This window comes from Balaenoptera physalus (assembly GCF_965194825.1).
Source record: "Balaenoptera physalus genome assembly, chromosome: 10".
Classification (NCBI taxonomy): domain Eukaryota; kingdom Metazoa; phylum Chordata; class Mammalia; order Artiodactyla; family Balaenopteridae; genus Balaenoptera; species Balaenoptera physalus.
The window spans coordinates 109452406-109471718 of NC_138889.1; the positions used below are offsets into that span (position 1 = coordinate 109452406).

Sequence of the window (19313 nt, forward strand, 5' to 3'; positions counted from 1 at the left end):
GCGTTGCCTAACCTTTCCTAGTGCCTTCCGAAAGGCTCTTTCTTCTTGTCATCAGGGCCTTCTCCCTGCTGTGAATTTCTTGAAGCTCCAGGGTCTGTCCTCCATGCTTGTAGGATCACCTGCTGAGCCCTACCTGTCTTTCGAGGCCCAGCTTAGGCCTCATTTACAGCCAAGTCTTTTCTGCCCAGGCTCCCCTCCCTTGAGCTCCTTTTCTACAGAACAAGTTTGGAGTTTATGCCATTTATTTTCCGTATTTTCTCTGTTCTCAGTTTTATTATATTCTTCAAGGAAGTAGGCACCATTATCATATTACTCCTGCATTCCCCAATACAGTGCATATTAGTGCTTTAAAAGTACCTGTTGATTAATATAGTGCATATTAAGTGGATTTTACTCCTTTATTTGCTACTCTGAAAAGCTGAAATATCAAAGAAAATTACAAATTAAAACTGGGAAAAGCGTCTACAACATCTGGATGGTAGAAACTTGATTGCTTTTGATACGTTCTTTGGAAGAAGCAGTTTCAGAGCTAATACAACAAAACTGGCCCTGAGTTTGTATTGCCCTTTCCTCTAAAGAAATTCGTTATCTCTAACTGGCACTCTGATACTTGATTTGATTAGTCTAGTGTTCGGGTGGGGGTGCAGGGACAACTGTGTGAGGTGGATACCTTTGCTAAGAATGGACAGGCAGCTACTGGGTAGACTTACCAGTCCTTTGTGATCTTTTTCCTTAGTACTTAAAGAGAACTGCCATCAAAGCCCAACTGTCACTCCTTCTCGATGTTGCATGTTTCTGCCTCTTCGTGTGAAAATTATAGCTTTTGCCTAGGCCTTGAGCGTTGCTGTTGGGGGGAGTTTATCGTTAACTTATAACACAGAGCTGACCTCCCTTCAGAGTGACTCTGCACTCTGCTATTTATAGATACTTTCTTCTCTGTCCCTTCCTGGTGGCCTGCTGCTCTCAGTGTACAGAGTGGCAACCACCAACCCTTCTTGAGCCTAGCTGTTCCCCCATTTGGGTCTTGTTATACGTGGCCCAACTCAGTTCTCCACACACCTGAATCCAAGCCCAGGGGTCCTGCAACTCCAGGTGTCTGGACACTGGCAGAAGCAGGAGAGCCAGTAAGAACAGCCTTTCAGCAGCTCGGTTTGTTCACTACACCCTGTTCCCAGGCTGCTGGGAAACTCGGCCAAAGGTTTGGGGTAAATGTGCCTGCCCCTCGTGGGGTAATAAACACGTTGTTTTGAACCTGAATGGAGGCAGTGAAGACTCAGTTTTCTCTGGGACCAGTGGGGAGTCTATTTTTTTATATTAATCAAACATCATTGTTTCCCAACATGTTTGAGTGACCTGGGCATTTTATTTTTCATCATAATATTTTTGAATTAACTTAGAAAATGAAATAAATTCCCAGAGACATGTACCTATTTTAAAATTTGGCCAGGTGTATTTATACCCGTAATGAGCCACTTGTAGCCCTCCTGATTCAAGCTAGCATTCTCCATTATCACAAGGTAAAGAATTTGAAATTTTACCTTTTATCCCTACAAATATTCCTAGAAATTAGAGGCTAAAAAACAGTTCTAGTTTTCTTGTGACCTACTTTTTTGAGTTAAGAATGTCCAAGTTGTTTCTTTTATATGTATATATATATGTGTGTGTGTATATATATATGAGAATAAACATGATTTCCCAGGTATGTTTATATTTTAAAAGAAAGGAAAACCGTGGCCCATAGCCTCTCCCCACCCATCCCACATTGGCCCTTGTGTGGAAAAGGTGGGTAACTATTGACTTTGGCTGTGGAAGGAGATGGGGAAGATATTTTAGTACCAGGAGAGAAACTTTGAATCATAATTGTAGCAATCATACGATTTTAGCTGTCTTGTCCCGTATGGCCACATGTGACTCTTGAGCACCGGAAATGTGGCTGGTCCAAATTGCGATGTGCTATGAAGTTTCAAAACACCCAGATTTTGAAGACTTAGTACCAAAAGAATTACATGTTGAAATAATAATGTTTAGCTGTATGAGGTTAAATAAATACATTTAAAATTAATTTTACCAGTTTCTCTTTTACTTTTCGGTGTGGCTGCTAGAAAATTTAAACTTACATGTGGCTCACATTGTGGCTTGAGTGATGTTTCTGTTAGCACCAGCTCAGGTGACAGTGGAGGTGTTGCGTTCCTTGTAGTGCTGAGGGCCGGGGCCTCTAGAGAGTGCTGCAGGCAGACTGAGGTGTGTAGGGATTTGAACTTGGGGAGCATGTGCTTGCATGCCTTTGTATAAGACCCAGAAAAAATTTGTATTATAAATATTCCCTTCATAGCACATCTAAAAGAAGTAGTATTAAAAATTTGTAACACATTTTGTTGTCTTAAAGTCTTTCCCCCTGTGTTATCTTAGGTGGATGCAGCTACTTCTCATGTTTGTGTAGGTTGTACTTCTTACTTTAGGTGACTGCAGCTATCTAAACTGGATGTATGTTGTGCATGTTTGTTGCAAGACTGGAGCATGCGAGGAAGTATTTAGGGTATGGGATCTTGGGGATTGAAGTGGACCAGTTACGGAATGGCATACCGGAGGCTGGCTTCGCGGGTGTGCGGCCTGTAGTCCCACGGGGCCCACACCCAGAAACGTTAGCTTTCAGGCTCAACTGCTGTCTTGAGATTCTTCATAATCTTTGAATCTCTTTTTGAATCTTTGAACCTTGTGCCCTGGGCCAGCTATTCCTGGGTACAGGTTTTCCACCATTGATAGCAGTTTGCAGACTTGGGCTTTACAGAGTACAGTTTACCCCACTTGGATAGAAGATTGCCAAAATTAGGCAGTTAGTACATACGAATAGGGGATTTTGTATTTTAAACTCATTAAAGTTTTTCTTTGTCATTTCCACAGTTTCCTTCTCATTTGTAGGCGGGACCATCAGCAGTTTCCCTCTCCAGAGCTCTTTAATAGTTTACCTTTTAGTGTGTTCATGGTGTCATTTTTTCTGGCCTCTGTTGGAAAGTGTTATGTTTTGCTTCTGTTACATTGAAGGAAAACCCACTAATACCAGCTTGTCCACAGGGAGTTTCTGAAATAAATGACAGTCACGTGTTGGTATAGTAGGCTTTTCCTCTGTTTCTCATGGTTACATGATGATTTTGAATATACTTATTGCAGTTTATTACAAATGATCAGCAGTGGTTTAAACCCAGGACAGCAGCAGCCTCTGAGGACTTGCTGGAGGTGCAGAATCTCGGGCCTGATCCCTGCTTTCCTCAATCGGAATCTGAGACTGTGTTTTCATAAGACCCCATGGAAGTCTGGTAGCACTGGTTTAAAGCTCACTTGACTTCAAGGGGGTGGTATGTTGATTACACAGAAGCTTCCAGGTGCTGAGTGCCGATATGTCCCAGCCACCAGACCGGGCCTTTCTCATCTACTCGCAGCCGGTTTACTTGTTTGAGGATATTGGGGCTTAGAGAGGTGAAGTGGTTTTCCTGAGGCCTCAGTGCCAGGCAGTTGTGGAGCCAGCATTGGAATCCAGTTTGTTTAGATGCTTAAGAGTCCTAACAAAGTTTGAGGAGAAAATGATGTTTATTTGATGAAAGCACGTGGTTGTAGGTGGTTTACATAAACCACAGTTGGGCCCTGTTGAATATACTCTACCAGCAGAGCCTTGGCAGATTCTGCGGAGGCACTGACGTCCTTCTCAAACCTCTTGCACGTGATTTAACCACATCACCATACCAGGTCCTGTGTCATAGAGACAAGGTAGCACCTTTTGTTTCAGAAACAAAGTGTCACTGCTTAACTGCTTTTGAAATAAAGGTACTGTGGCCCAGGTTTTGCTTCCAAGAAGGATGATATTTTATTAATTTCACAGGACCTTTAATTAAAGCAGTTGATCTATGACGAGTAGATTTATGGATCCTTTGGTCCTATTTTATGCATATATGGTGATAATTTTCACTTGTGTCTTCAGTTATGAGGAAGGCTGAGCATAGCAGAGGTTGTCCTCTGTGGCATCAAGTAACAGTTAACTCCTGCCCACATACTCTTCAGCCCTTGTGGAGAAAACCCTATTTTCAAGGTACCTCATCCAACTTATAAAACAATTCTAGGATTTTGCAGAAAGATGGAGGGTAGTTTGGTTTTACCATTTCTCTCTTTGTCAGTATTGATTTAAAAGCCTGTGAATTGGTTCTGCAAGAAATTGTATCCCCTCTTATTTCTAAATCCTGTTGAAGTATACCTAGGTTAAGAATTTTAAAGTGTATTTATGTTTACTAAAAGTGAGCTGTTGAAGTTCTGACTTTTTTCAGTTTTTTCAGAGTATCTTAGTTACATTTTTTAAAGGACTCCATTTACCTCAGGGCCCTGGGCAGCTGAACTTTGTAACAGTTAGTTCATACCTAGCTTGATTTGACTTCAAAGGGCACAAATAGAAGTAGGGCCAAGCCAGGGGTAACTAATTTACCAGTGCTGTTCATTTCCAGTCAATTTGCTGTTTGGCTAAAAGATAGAATACATAATGTTTAAGAGTCTACTGTGGTTATATTTTATTTTTAAGTTGGTAGTATACCTACCCAATTTAAAGAAAACGCACTGTGGAAATGTATATTTTAAGGTGTTCTGATTTGAAAAATGCTATTCTAATTTAGGATAGTGGAAAGCGAAAGGAGTTAGGCATTTTAAAACAGATAGTTGCTCAAGAATTCCTTTTCTTGTGTATAATAAAATAAGTATAATAACACACTGTGTCGTGGGCTCAGGAGTTTGGAGGAGCTGGTTGGTCAGGTCGGCCATCCTGCTGGGATACAGGCCAGGTGTGTACGATGGCTCATCGGAACCCGGCCTAGGACAGGCTCTCAGATCGGCAGGCAGCGGTCTTGCACGCAGTGATTTGGGGGTGGAGGCACCTTCCTTTTTGGCTCTGCTGTCCCTTAGGGCCTTTTTTGTCATCAACATCCAGCCAGATGCCGGGGGGAGCACATGGAATTTTTTATGGCTCACAGCACATTGGAGAAAACTGTGTAATGTGGCCGTACCTACCTGCCCAAGAAGTTGGGGACACGGTCTAGGTGAGTGCCTAAGGAAGGGAGAGGATGGATCTGGTAGACAGTCCCGCCTGACACCACATGGCTCCGCCCCTCCGGGCAGGCTGTGAGGACTGTGGGGGGCATGCCCGTGTGGGTTCAGAGATGGCAGAAAGGAATGTGTTAGTCAGCACTCTGTTTCCTCTTGAGCAAGGGATGCTAAACTTTTTCTGTAAAGTACCAGCTAGTAAATATGCAGGCCACACATGGTCACTGTCACATATGCTTCCCTTAAACAACCCTTTAAAATTATCAAAGCCGTTCTTAGCTTGCAGTCAGTCTGTGGGCTGGATTTGGTCTGTGGGCCGAAGTTTGCCAACACTTGTTATTTCATCACCACCAATTATCAGTTTTCTCTGTAAATCAGTATATGATGAGTTACCTTTATAAGGTTAAAATTTTGGAAGTCAGTTTTTAATTGAGGTAAATAATGTGATTATATCTTGATCCATATTTTAGAAGTATGACTTTGGTTTGTAGACATTTATAATTTTCAGTTGATGAATATGAGTGTATATCTTGTTTATAACTAGCCAGTAGTAAGGGCTTGATATCAGATTTGCTTTTGTGGTTTATTAGTACTTTTCATTATACTTTGCCTTTATGTGTGGGATTACAAAAAAATGAAAAGACATACTACTTTAAATGAGACTTATTTTTTTTTTTAAGACTTAAGGCTAAATTATTAACTGTGTCCAGTTTTCTAACTTCAAGTGGAGAGACCATTAGATTAGCAGAGATTCGGCTTATAGACCAAAATAAGCACATACTGACCTGATACCAGTGGGACGTGGGAAGGTATTTGAATGTCACTAATGGCTTTTCAGTCAGTGACTTCGCTGAAGTATTTGAAATAAGGAAAGTGAACTCTTTTGTCAATCTGTAGACATCCTAGGATCGAATTTTCCGTGATCAACTTTGAAGACAAGGTGAATGATTGTTCTTTAAGGTGATTTTGCTACAGTTTTTTGTTTCTTTGCTAAGAATGGCATAGGTTTTACCATTTTATGGCTTTCAGGTTTTCAGCTGTGAAAGTGCTGTCCGTGGCTAAAAGTTCTGGTTCGTGGTGGTTATTTATTTAATGTTGTAATATTCTGAAGAGTACCATGTACTTAGGTCTCAATACTTGTCATTTGTTACTGAAGATATTAGTTCTGTGTAAGAATGTATGTTTCACCCTGAAGAAAGGGTTTATTTTCTTCCTTTCCCAGCACTAAATTCTTAAAGTATGGGTGGGTTAATTTTGCAGGTTAAAATCATCCCAGGTTTTAGCATTCTTTCAGCATTTTCAAGTCAGAATTTTTTGTTGTCGATAAAAATATTTTCTGAGAAGGAAAAAATCTTGCCAATTTTACTTATTTTAAAAGTATTTTATAGATTCTATATGGAACTTGTTTTTCTTATGTGACCCAAGTTGACATTTTAGACTGTAGAACTAGATGGAAATTTGAAAAATTAATATGTGAAGTTGAAATTGTATTTGAAATACTCTCTGCATTTTGTTTAGAGCAGCATGTTTTGGAAATTTGATCTTCACTCATCATCCCACATAGACACACTTCTAGAAAGAGAAGATGTAACACTGAAGGAGTTGATGGATGAGGAAGATGTTTTACAGGAATGTAAAGCTCAGAACCGCAAACTTATAGAGTTCCTGTTAAAAGCAGAATGTCTCGAAGATTTAGTCTCATTCATTATTGAAGAACCACCTCAAGACATGGATGAAAAGATCAGATACAAGTAAGAAAATTCAGTCTTCTCTTTAGGGTGGGGCTGAAGTGAAGCGGGGGTAGGGTATATTATCGTCCTTATTGTCTAGCAGCTCTGCAGGGCTGCCGTAGACCAGTTACAGAATGTTAACATGTCAGGAGCGACAGGCTCAGTGGAGCAAACAATCCGTTCTAGAACTAAGTCCAGTGAAATCACAGGATTTTTAAAGTGAATGTTCTAAATTTTGGCCAGAAGGTTTTGTCTAAGGGCAAAGTGCATTATAAACAGTGATAAAGTTTCCTAAAATAGTAAGACAATCCAAGTAAGTATTTTCTCTTTTTTGCAAATAGGAAGACAGAGATGATGTGACTACTCAAGATCACACAGCACATCTGGGTCAGAGCTTGTTTTATGAACAGTGCTGCTGATAAAATAAATTCTGACCTTTTGTTATCTGAAAATAAGGGTATGGGTCTTGGTGAACATTAGTGTAGCTAAATTTAAGCAGCTAACACCTTGGATAACGGCAGTGGATTTATCTACTTCACCACTGGTGTCGTCAGCTTATAACACTTTGTATTCGGACCCCTGGAAACTCTGCGAATATTCCATATGTATTTAAATTGTTGGGGTTTCAGTTAGTTACTTTTCCATCTCCAACTCTATTGAAATATTTGTCCCCCCTCTCTGCCTGAAAGTAGAACCAATTCAGGAACAAAACAAAAAGTCATTGATTATGCATTAAATAAACTTAATGGAATAGGAAGAATTATGGCCTACAGTAGATTCTCCTTTGCCCTTTTCCCCCCAGTCTGTCCCCCTTTTCAGATATCCTTTCATTTCTTTGTGGGGAGAGTTTTGCTGTCAGAGGAATAATACTTAGTAATGCTTTCAAGTTCTCGTGGCTTGGATCTTCAAGGAAGTCGTGTTCTCTGCCAGCCATTAAGGTTGACAACTAGCATGCAGCACGTCTCCACTCAGAGAGCAGTACCTTAGAAAAGAAAAGGACAGAAATTTGACAGGAATGCCAGTGTACTCCTGTCGCCCCAAAGACAGATATACTTTGCTACTTCGGGGTTCCCTTCACGGTGAACCAGCTCGTGTGGGTGCTGCTTGTCGTGGGCTTGTCCTGGCCCGAGGCAACGTGGTGTGGGCTTCGTATCAGGCCCGCCCGGGATGGGTGTAGCCCTCTCCTAGAAGCTCTGAGAACTTGAACAAGAGGCTTACCCTTCTTGGGTCTGTTTTCTCACATGCTGAATGAAGCTAATACTTCTTTAACTGGAGAAGAGTAAGCAAGCCTCGTGGAAATTGCTTATTTTACCAAAAAGTAGTCGTGGCATCTGTTGTATTGCCATGCCAGCGTTTTTTGTGCTGCCTTTGAGCTTGAGAGAGCAGGTGTGTTTCCCGGGGCAGGCAGCCTTCTGGTTGGCACCATTCCGAGGGGGCATGGCTTGCGCTGACCAGAGCAGTTCTCTGCTGCACTTCTGGCCTGGACGGAGCCACCTGCTGTGGTAACATACGCAGAGCTGGATGACTCGGACAGCTGGATTAGCGCAGAGGGATTTTTCAGAGGGATTCTGAAAGCTTCTCTGGGTTAAGGTTGACTATAGTCATCTAAGGAAATTTAGACTAGTGCTTTTTAGTTTACAGATGATGGGGTGATTGCTGTGGTTTGTGAAGTTCATAACTGCGTATCAGTTACACATGTGGATTGAACCCATCACTTTTAATCCAGTGATCATACACAAGGTGTTAGAAGGTTTGTCATTTTTACACTAACTTTTTAATCTTAATGACAGATACCTCAGTTTTAAATAATTTAGCAGAAATTTGAACAGAACTTTAAAAATAGGTCCTTAAGTAGTAGTGTAAACCCAAAAGCTGAGATGCTGTTGGTCGGGTCAGGTTCCCACAGAGGGACTTCAGAGGCAAGAGGAGAACCAGGAGGGGTGCTTCCCTCAATGTCAAGGGAGGCCAGGCTTCAGGACGGGGAGATGGGACAGGGGGCCCAGGGGATCCAGGGGCTGTGCTGACAGGCCAGGTAACCATTGGCATTTACAGCGTGGAGCACACGGGCACCTTCAGTGCAGGCTCGCCGGGTTGGTGGACACGGAAGCCAGGCTGCAGTGCTTCTGAGGAAGAATTGGAGACAAAGCAGAGAGTTCTTTCAAGTAGTTCCCTGGAAAAGGAGCAGAGAGAGAAAGTGGGAGCTACAGGCAGATGTGGAGCCAGGAGAGGTGTGGTGTTCGTTTTTTCTCATAGATGCGAGAAATAACGGTCTGTTTATGTGCTGGTGAGGGTGATGAGCGCAGGGGGAAACGGGGCTGGTGTGGAGGGAGCAGGAGGTCTCGTGATGCTCTGTGCTGGCCTCGGTGGGAGGGCGTGTGGTCGAGAGGACAGTAGGGTGGCTTCATAGTGGGAGCAGGAAGGGGACCTGGTGCAGGTCAGGGGTATGGTTGGGCTGGGCTCTCTTCCCATCGCTTCTGTGTTCTCAGGACAAAGCAGCTGAGGTCAGAGGGTGGGGTGGGGCTGGAGAGGCCCTGCTGAGGGGTGGCGTAGAGGTCTTGGGGTGTTTCAGAAGCTTGTTTAATCTTAGGGAGGTAGAGTGAGAGTTGCCCCAGCCTGTTCCGAACCAGAACTTTGAGCCTTTGTGTTCGTGCCTGGGCCCCCACGTGCGTGCTTCTTTAGCTCGGTCAGACCTCCCGGTCACCGGTGGAAAAACAGGTGAAAAACTTTAAAAGCTGCCCATGTGCTCCTCTGGACCTTCTGCATCAGAATTTTGAGAATACTCCCTACACACTGGGTTGCAGCCGGAGCTGGGGTCTCCACCTTTTCCCAGTCCTTTGCCAGCAGCTTTCAAATTGGGGCAGTTGAGCCCACTCCACCACCCCCTACCCCCGCGCCCCCAGCCCCGTTGCAGCGTTTGGACAGTTTTATGAAGTAGAAGCTAAAGGGGAATTAAGACAGCTGGCATTTATTTATTCCAGGCCTTCTTCTCAGTATTTTGTATGTATTACTCTCCCCCCGTGAGGTGAGGACTTGTCTTAATATTGCATCCTTGGAAACTGAGGCCCAGAGAAGTTAAGTAACGTGCCCGAGGTCATACAGCTTGTAAGTGGTGGAGACAGGTTCTGAGCCTAGGTGGTGTGACTCCAGAAGCCACACCTGTCGCCACTGCTTGCTCCTGCCTCCGGCACATTGGTGACTTTGTATTATGGGGTCTTTGAGCCCATGTGTTCTGTAAAGTGAGGAAGGCTTTAATTTGATTGAGCCGTGGCCTCCGGAAGACAGCAATTTGATCATGTGATCTTTGTGCCCACACACCTGCCAGTTCTGTTGTCTGTCTTTGATTTTTTTCTCCCTGCAGAGGTTCCTTTGGGGATATTCTCATACGGTTCAGTGTTCCTCCCTCATGGCAGACCTGCGAGGTGCTGCAGCTTCTGGTCTGTTGCCAGTTGCTTCTCAAGCCAGTGGTCTCCAAACAGGCAGCTGCTTGCTTGTCTTGGATGCCTCAGGGGTGCTGCATGGGTTCCGGCCACAGTCTTTACCCCTCTCTTTTGTCATACAGCTGCTTCTGGCTGTTTTGTCACCTTCCTGTCCTGATCAGCATTTGAGCTTGCCACTCCCTGCTACTCACCTGGGAGGGATAAAGAGCAGAGAGGTGAATGATGGGAGGGGGAGAGTGTAGTCTGGACGGGCCTTGGAGTCTCCACTGTTGCTCTGAGAACAGATGAGAAGTCATTTGTGGTAAAAGAAGTGAGTGGAGAAAATGCATCTACTGCCTACTTTTCAGAGAGAGTGCTCTGGCGCTCAGGGGCAAACGTGCTTTAGGGGTACAGGTATTTCTAGGGCCGTGGGGCCTGTGGAAGAGGGCTGTGTCCCACAGCAGTGAGATCTGATGGTGGGCTGATCCCACAAGATCCTGGAAGACTGGTGTGGAGAGCTCTGTATATGGTTTTCCCACCTGGGTAACTCAGGCCGTGTCCTGTTCTCTCTTGAGTATATCAGAATATTTATTCTCTTAACATGTCATATGGACTGAACACTTGATAAGCCCAGCTTTCTAACTCCAGTTACAACCCATCTGAGAATACAGGCAGCCTGTCCAGGAACCTAAATGTGTCTTGAGTAGTTAAGGGTGCTGTGTGCAGTGCAGTTTCCTGGAAATGGGCATCCCCCTCGGTTGTCCTTTGAGCTGTGCTGCTTTGCATGCCAGAGCAGGCTGCTGAGGGCTCCGGCCCCAGGCTTTGACCTGCCCCATCGCACCTCCTCTGAGGAGGCCCCGCCCTTGCCTCCTGAGTCCCAGGTGTGCTCTAGTTTTGTTGGGGAAAATGTATTCCTATTAAAGCTTGGTTTAGAAACCATTTTTTAGACACAGAAGAAAATTCACTTTATAATCTCTCTAGATTAAATTGGACGGAATGGATTGAAATTATTTTCTAATTCCCAGAAGATGACTTTGTTTATTTTTCAGAAAGTTTTAGGAAACCTTTCTGATTTGCATTTTACTTTATGTAATTAAACCGTTAATACAGATGATGATACGAGTGTCCTTTTCTTCTAGATATCCAAATATATCTTGTGAGCTGCTCACTTCTGACGTCTCCCAGATGAATGATAGACTGGGAGAAGATGAATCCCTGCTGATGAAATTGTATAGCTTCCTCCTAAACGATTCCCCCTTGAACCCACTACTTGCCAGTTTCTTCAGCAAGGTGCTAAGTATTCTTATCAGCAGAAAACCAGAACAGGTAAATACTGTTTTCCAGAAAGGTAAGTATTAGGGCTGATCATCCCCCTGAGATGATCCCCCCAGTAATTTTGTTGCTTCAGTGTTCTGAGTGTGCCTTAAATCCAGGTTCTGTAAAAGAATATATTTTAAACCTTAAGCATTCTAAATGCTTGCTGACTTAACACTGACTTACTCATTAATGAATACATTCTAATTTGACCTCTTCTTTTCTGAGTACCTCACATCTCAGTTTTTCAATATACTTTGGCTTCCTCTTTCGACAAGTGGTTGGAAGCATGAGAATGTTGGGGTCCGTTTGTGAGGATAGTGTGAGGAGGGTGCACACTGAGTGGTTGGTGTGTGGGTGGCATCTTAGTGACCATGGTAAAGTAACAGTTTATTTTTTCTTTCCCCTAACGATGATCACAGGTGAAACTTAAAAAGCTTTCCCATAAATGCACTTGATGATTAGTTTATACAAATGGTGATTGTTTCTGTTTTGACTCCACTGAAAAACTTGAGCCATCTGGGTACTGACTGTCATGTTGCGTGCACATGGAGCTCTGCTGTTCCCGTCCGGAAGGGCTTAACCAGGGGCTCATTCCTCACTGTTACCGGCAGGAACCTCTGCCCCCTCTTCTTCCTCTTCCTTCGTCTTCATCGTCGTCTTCTTCGTGGTGGTGTCCATCCATGTTCCCGCATCCCGCATCCCGCGCCCCCACCCAAGGCTTCATTTTGTTCTTAATTCAGATGTACTGTACTTGGGAAACTTGCTTTCCAAGTATCTGTCGTATGTGTAGTGGTTCTCGAAAGTGTGGTCCCTGCTCCAACAGCATGAGTACCACCCGAGAACTTGCTAGAAAAGCAAGATCTTGAGCCCCATTCCAGACCTACCGAATCAGACCCTCTGGGGGTGGGGCCAGCAATTTGGGATTTAAGAAGCCTCCCAGGGGCTTCCCTGGTGGCACAGTGGTTAAGAATCCGCCTGCCAATGCAGGGCACATGGGTTTGAGCCCTGGTCCAGGAAGATCCCACATGCCACGGAGCGACTAAGCCCGTGCGCCACAACTACTGAGTCTGAGCTCTAGAGCCCGCGAGCCACAACTGCTGAAGCCCGCGGCACACTTAAGAGTCCATGCTCCACAACAAGAGAAGCCACTGCGATGAAAAGCCTGCGCACCGCAACGAAGAGTAGCCTCCGCTTGCTGCAACTAGAGAAAGCCTGCGCAGCAACGAAGACCCAATGCAGCCAAAAGTAAATAAAATAAATAAATTAAAAAAAAAAAAAAAGAAGAAGCCTCCCAGATGACCGTGGTGCACGCTGAAATTTGAGAATCACAGCTCTAGTGGGAACTGGTGCGGAAAAGGACCTGCTTACGAGGAGACTGTGATCCATTTACGGAAACAGGCACCCAGGGAGCAACAGCAGCCTCAGATGCCCGAGTGCGAACTAACGGTCCTGCAGAGTGCAGCCAGCAGGGGTGCAGGGGTCACACCAGCTGGGCCTGGCGTCCTTCACGGTGGAAAACAGGCTCCTTGACCCGTCCTTCCTGTCAGCAGACACGGAGGCACGGGAACTATTTTAGGCCCAGTACGCCTGTCCTCTGCCAAGGCAAAGTGGATACATGTCTTATTTTAGAGGAGGCTGTTCTTTCGTGTTCTTAATTGAGCAGGGTTACCTTCCTAAATGTATTGGAACTGAGGTTCTTTTTTCTTAGATAGTAATCCCCAAATCATGATCCCTGCAATACAGATTGTCTTTCCTTCTTGTGTCTTTTGATGAGAAGTGACAGTACTGCTGACTGTTGTAGGGAAGTGCAAGCCATCCCATCCGTGTAAGGCGCTCGTCAGTTCCAGACGGTTGTAGTCACGATGAGACAGGTCTCACGCCTTCACCGTGCTTTTCTCCTCACTCCGTGCTAGGGAAACCCTAATTTGTGGGTCCTGGACTTCAGTGTGCCTTTATTATAGAGTGAGAATACACTTAAAGCTCTCTGGGGTTCTACATATTTGTATTGGTCTTTGAGGCCAGACATACTACCTGTGTAAAGAACATGACACGTGCCAATTAAATGCCGAGAGGAGGGCCCATTCGCTCTGCTGCTCGTCGTACTTCTCGTTTAAGCCCTCAGCCACGAGAGGATTCGAGAGCCCTTGCTCTTTCAGCTTCAGGGAACGGTCACACTGCACCTTTCTATCCTTTTGAGAATTGTAAGTGTAAATAAAGGTTTCCCATCACATAATGTATTAGTAAGGATATATGCAACTGCAAGGAATGAAAAAAATTCAGACTCAGTCTGACCTAACCAGTGCAGACATGGATTAACGTGTGGAGCAGGAGGTCCAGCCGCGTGGGGCGCCGTTGGTGTTGGCTGGGCGAGCCCCTCAGCAGTGCCGCCCTCCAGCTCGCTGCCCTTGCTGTGCTGCCACAGCACTTGCTGGGACTTGTGCCTTGGGCTCCAGAGTCAGTGCTTTTGCCACTAAATAATGCAGTATTTTGGCCACATTTGACTTTTTCTTCCTCTCTTCTCCACTGTGCTTTTAAAAACTACCACGTGACTCAATCGTGAGTGGATTAATTATGTATAACTTCTTGAAGGTTTACGTTACAGAGTTCAACCTCATTGTCTAGAGAAGCAACATGTGACGGTTAATCCTGCATTTACACCTGATGGTGTGAGGCAGTTTTTAGTTCATCCCTGGCTGTTAGACGTTGTGTGGGATAATGGCAGACTTGTGGCTTTGGGGTCATTTAAATCTCAGGGCAGCCACTTTTTAGCTTCTAGCAAGATATTTCACTGGTCTGAGCCTCAGTTTCCTCATCTATAACATTGAGTCGAGCAACCCTACCTCACAGGCTTCTGAGAGACTCCGGTGACTTTTGTCAGGGCAGCTGCCACGCTGACCGTGCTGCTTCTGGGACTTCAGAACAGGTGATCTGTGCACACGGACAGAAACTAGAAGGTACACCAGGGTGTCCAGGACAGAACAGGTGATCTGTGCACACGGACAGAAACTAGAAGGTACACCAGGGTGTCCAGGACAGAACAGGTGATCTGTGCACACGGACAGAAACTAGAAGGTACACAAGGGTGTCCAGGACAGAACAGGTGATCTGTGCACGCGGACAGAAACTAGAAGGTACACAGGGTGTCCAGGACAGAACAGGTGCCTTCTTCCTCCTGCGCAGAAGAGACCCAGGTGGCGGTCATGACTGTAAAACTGTTTTCATAACCCCTCGGGGTAACTGTCAGCCTCTTCCACACTCACTCACCCGCCTTGTGTTAATCTGATCAGGTGAATTGCTGAAATAAAATGCAAATGTGATTTTCTGTGGCACATGAGTTAGCCACTTTGATGTAGAAATCTTTATATTTTTATTTTATTTTTTTCTTACTTGCTAGAGTACAGTTAGGATTTTGAATGTTTATTCTGTGTTTTCATGTAAAGCCTAATGGACTTGCTTTATGTCCATAAACTATTAAGTGGTGTATTCGCTTGCTCTTTATAGGGTGTTAAATTTTTAGTCCTCATTCTTTGAGAATTAATAATGAAAGTGAACAGAAATAAAAGATTATGGTGTGTTTGTATTAGGGAACATGTGATAATTTAAGAGATTTTTTTTCCCAAGAGGTTTTTGAATACTGTAACAATTAGAAGGCTTTCCAATTTGACATCTTACTACTAATTCAGCATTTGCTTTTCCTTAACTTAAAGTGGTGGTAGATTTTGGAGGGGGCAGCCAGATGGGTCGTGACTGAAAGCATCCTAAAGTTGATAGTTCCCAAGTGATGTGTCTTTCAGTTGTGGCTGTTCTCCTCTAGATTGTGGATTTCCTAAAGAAGAAACGTGACTTTGTGGACCTTATTATGAAGCACATAGGAACATCGGCCATCATGGACTTGTTGCTCAGGCTCCTGACGTGCATTGAGCCTCCACAGCCCAGGCAGGATGTGCTGAATGTGAGTAGGATCACGGCCGCTGTGGACGGGCTGGGGAGTGGTGCTCGAGCTGCTGGGCCGCTCAGTCTGGGCGGGATTCTAGGGGATTGGTAGGAAGTGGTCTGGGAAACGGGGGTGGGAGGTGGATTCCAAAATGGGAAGAGATTCAGATTTTTCAGGATTAGGATTCCTGACGTGCACATCCCTAGGTACATAGGCTGTCTCCTTGTGAGGGGTTCTTTCCCTTTGCTGGTTTGTGCTTCAGTGGGAGTGGGAAGGTAGAATGGGAGCTAAAAGTCTCATCTCAGTATGCTGTGAGGCTTCTTTCTTGAGAAGATGGTCACACTGCAGAGATATCTCTGAAAGTCAAAAAGAAGAGGTGTTGGCATTTCTAGGGAATCTGGCTTCAGAAGTAACTTTCTTCTCGTGGATACCTGGGAGCATGGGATAAGAAGGAGAAAGGAGTTTACCTCCAAAAGGGCGCATATTTTAAAATTTGGTGAGGTGGTTATTTCAGGATATGTGTGTTTCCTGAGGAGCTGCCTTGGGTGGGATTTGGGTGGGAAGAGGAGGGTGTGAGTGACTTGAAGATGAGGTTTCTCACAGGCTCTTGTCTTTGCTTCTTGTTTTCTGTCTCTTCCTCTCTTTTGTCCCTTTTGCTGCCTCCTTCCAGAACCATTCCCCAGTCCAATCCATCTTTTTTTTTTTTTAATGAATTAATTAATTAATTAATTTTTGGCTGCATTGGGTCTTTGTTGCTGCGTGGGCTTTCTCTAGTTGGGGCGAGTGGGCGCTACTCTTCGTTGCGGTGCGCAGGCTTCTCATTGCGGTGGCTTCTCTTGTTGTGGAGCAGGGGCTCTAGGTGCACGGGCTTCAGTAGTTGCGGCACGTGGGCTTAGTAGTTGTGGCTTAGAGGCTCTAGAGCGCAGGCTCAGTAGTTGTGGCGCACGGGCTTAGTTGCTCTGTGGCATGGGGGATCTTCCCGGACCAGGGATCGAACCCGTGTCCCCTGCATTGACAGGTGGATTCTTAACCACTGCCCCACCAGGAAAGTCCCTCAATCCATCTTTAATACTCAACCTCAAACCTTAGAACTCTGGAAACAAGTTTTATTGAAAAAGCTAAAGACCTGAAGGCACAGAAGGAGGGTCTGTCGGGTGGTGTCCCAGGGAAGGGCGTGTTCTACCGAGGTGGGCAGGTGTGCCAGAGCATGTGTTTGTGTGAGTGGGAGAGTCTGGGGGTCGGGTCAGGGCTGGGTCTGTAGGAGCACGCAGAGGTCTACTGAGAACCGTGGTCATGTGAGGAAGTCAGCTGGGGGGACCTTGTGGATGGCCTGGGAGAGGGCCCTAAATTGGGACTCTGGCCCTTTTTAGGTGTGCTTTTGTGGATGTGAGTCTCTTCTCAGTAGAGGCTGGGGATTCCAGGGAAGGTGGCTAAGGATAAGAGGGATGGTCACCTTTATGTTTGAATTATTATTGGGGGAAGTTATTCAGTATGGTTTCTTAGAATTCCTTTGGTCACTGCTGGGTTGAATTTTAGGGCCCACTTCCAAAAGAATAGGTGCATTTCTGGAGGGATATGGTGGTAGGTGGTTAATAAAGGCGTAGGTCGGGGGAAGGGTAGTTAGAAACTCCTAAATGTCTTACTTTGATTGGGGGGCCCACCGTGGGCTTGGACTGTCGGTGCTTGTCAATAGCTGTGGAGGCAGTGAGGGTGGGGGATTGATTCGTTCACTGCCCACAAAGTTTCCTACTTTTTCCCTTGGCCGTCAGGACCCTCTGCCCCACCTCCTCTGTAGAGGTGTTTGCATCCTGTTTTAGGTCGTTGCTACTCAAAGTGTGGTCCCAGACATCACCTGGGAGCATGTTAGAAATCCCAGGTCTCACCCCTGCCCTGCTGAGTCAGAATCTGTGTTTGAACAGATTCAAACACAGGGTACTTCACGTACACATTTTAAAACATCTTAAAATGTAAATTAGGGCCTCTGCCTTTGTGGTAGTCTCCTAACAGCTTTTGTTTGCATTTTCCTTTGGCATGTTCTCCTTAAGGAGCCTGGAGACAACCTAAGAGTTTCTCTACATGCCTTTAGCAAAGCGTGTTTGATTTTTTGCCACCCACCCCTAGCCTCACCCCACCCCACCCCCAGCCCCGCCGCTATCTCTTTTAACCTTTGGGATTTTTTGTGTGTGTGTGCATGTGCGCACACAACGCGCGTGTCCGTTCCAGGTAGTGAGTGCCTTGTTTATTACGGTGTTCCTGTTCCTTGTGGAACTAATATTACGCCGGCTGATTTTTCATTTATTCTCATCCCCTTCATATTTTCATTCATGGCAGTATTTCATATATGGTGGAAGAAGAGAGTGTCCTAATCATGGTAATAGCTTGCTAGCATGTGGCAGGGCAAACTCTGTTTCTGTGGTGCCCGCCAGCCCCCACGTTTCCTGTGGTTGTTTTGGTTTTAGACGGTAAAAGTTCATCATGTGTTTTAAGCCAGAGGCTTGCTACTAAATATTGCTTTTCTCAACCTTTTTGAAGCTCTCTTAAAGTGAATGCTCTCTTACAGAAAATGTGTAAGTTCCATTCCCCGCACCCCCCCCCCTTCATGTCCAAAGTACAGACCGTTTTAGTACTCAGTGTCTGAGAATTAACATCACTAAGAAACTGATGTATAGAATTTTTGGATGTGGGTATTGTGACTTGGGGAGTAGTTGGTACTGTAGCTACTGTTAAAATAATATATTCACTGGCATTTTCCTTGGGGGACTTTTAATTTCCTGTAGTGTTCAAAGTCCAGAGAAAACCTGTAACATTCTACTTAAAATGTGATGGATATTTCCAAGTATGTTAATCTTCATTGGGGCTTGAACAAGAGCCACTCATTGCTATGATTACTTCTACAATGTGTTTTACAGTGGTTAAATGAGGAGAAAATTATCCAGAGGCTTGTGGAAATAGTTCATCCATCGCAAGAAGAAGATGTAAGTTCTCTTGTGTGACTATAAACTTGATTAAAAAAAAAAAATGAACCATGTTTATTTGGGCACAGAGCATAATTGTACTAGGTGTGAAGGTAGAGGGTAGGTAACAGCGATCACCTGGCATTCTTCAAGTTGACAGGTTTCTAAACACCAAAGGCTTTTTAAAATACTGCGTTTTGCCGGTACTCAGAAAATTTCCCGAAATGTGAAACAGTGAGCGCTGGGTCTAGCTCCATCTCCTTTTTAGAGCTGAGACTTCGTGCTGCATCTGCTTGCCTTTATTACAAACCTCCTCCACACTTTGTTTTTCTTTTATACCCATCATTAGTCCAAATGATGTGGCCACGTCTGTGTGCATTTGTTTTTTCCATTCTGGCTAAAGCTTTCCAGACAGCGCAGCAGGATCCTGGTCACCATTGAATCCTTAAGGGTGATGAGCTCTTGGTGGTCCTACTTCCTGGCTCGGGCTTTTGTGCTGACAGGTTTGGCCTTTGTCTTGGGTGCTAAAGATTGACTTGGCAGTAGAATTGAAGCTGCTTTGGAGTTTGCACGTTGAGCTCCATGCTGAGGGGATGCCTGGGGGTGGGGTGGGGTCTCCAGGACCAGCGGGTATGCCGCTGTAGAGGATGCCGTCCCCCTGCTTCTCTGCTGCTGCCCTTGTTGCCGCCTTCGGTAGCGGACTGAGCCTTGTGGAGCTGCCAGCATTTGGCCATTTCTGCCTATGGAAATGACAGTTCCACATGGTTCAGTGTAGTATCTACAAAGGAGTTGTTTCAAACAACATGCAGGGTGTGTCATGGGGCATGGGCAGCCTTCTTGGATGCCTCTAGCTTGGATTAATTGGAGAGTGAGCGCCATAGAGGAC

General features: G+C 45.0%; 1 protein-coding gene and 1 long non-coding RNA gene across 30 annotated transcripts in view; both read left to right on the forward strand.

The window, feature by feature from the left end:
- Window positions 1-19313, forward strand: part of PPP6R3 (protein phosphatase 6 regulatory subunit 3) — a 129071-nt gene that overhangs the window by 49266 nt on the left and 60492 nt on the right. For 25 of the 29 annotated variants that reach the window (XM_082476444.1, XM_082476446.1, XM_082476448.1 and 22 more), the window contains 4 exons: window positions 6595-6827; window positions 11362-11548; window positions 15354-15491; window positions 18383-18448. In XM_082476444.1, coding sequence (XP_082332570.1) covers window positions 6601-6827; window positions 11362-11548; window positions 15354-15491; window positions 18383-18448 — 618 coding nt within the window. In that variant the 5' untranslated portion in view covers window positions 6595-6600. Of the gene's footprint in view, window positions 1-6594; window positions 6828-11361; window positions 11549-15353; window positions 15492-18382; window positions 18449-19313 lie in introns of those variants that run through there. The other 4 variants (XM_082476445.1, XM_082476447.1, XM_082476449.1 and 1 more) reach the window with 1 other exon arrangement.
- LOC309667702 lies at window positions 11555-15119 on the forward strand. Its single transcript, XR_014267905.1, has 3 exons — window positions 11555-14462; window positions 14581-14639; window positions 14698-15119. It is a non-coding gene; the product is annotated as an uncharacterized lncRNA (long non-coding RNA).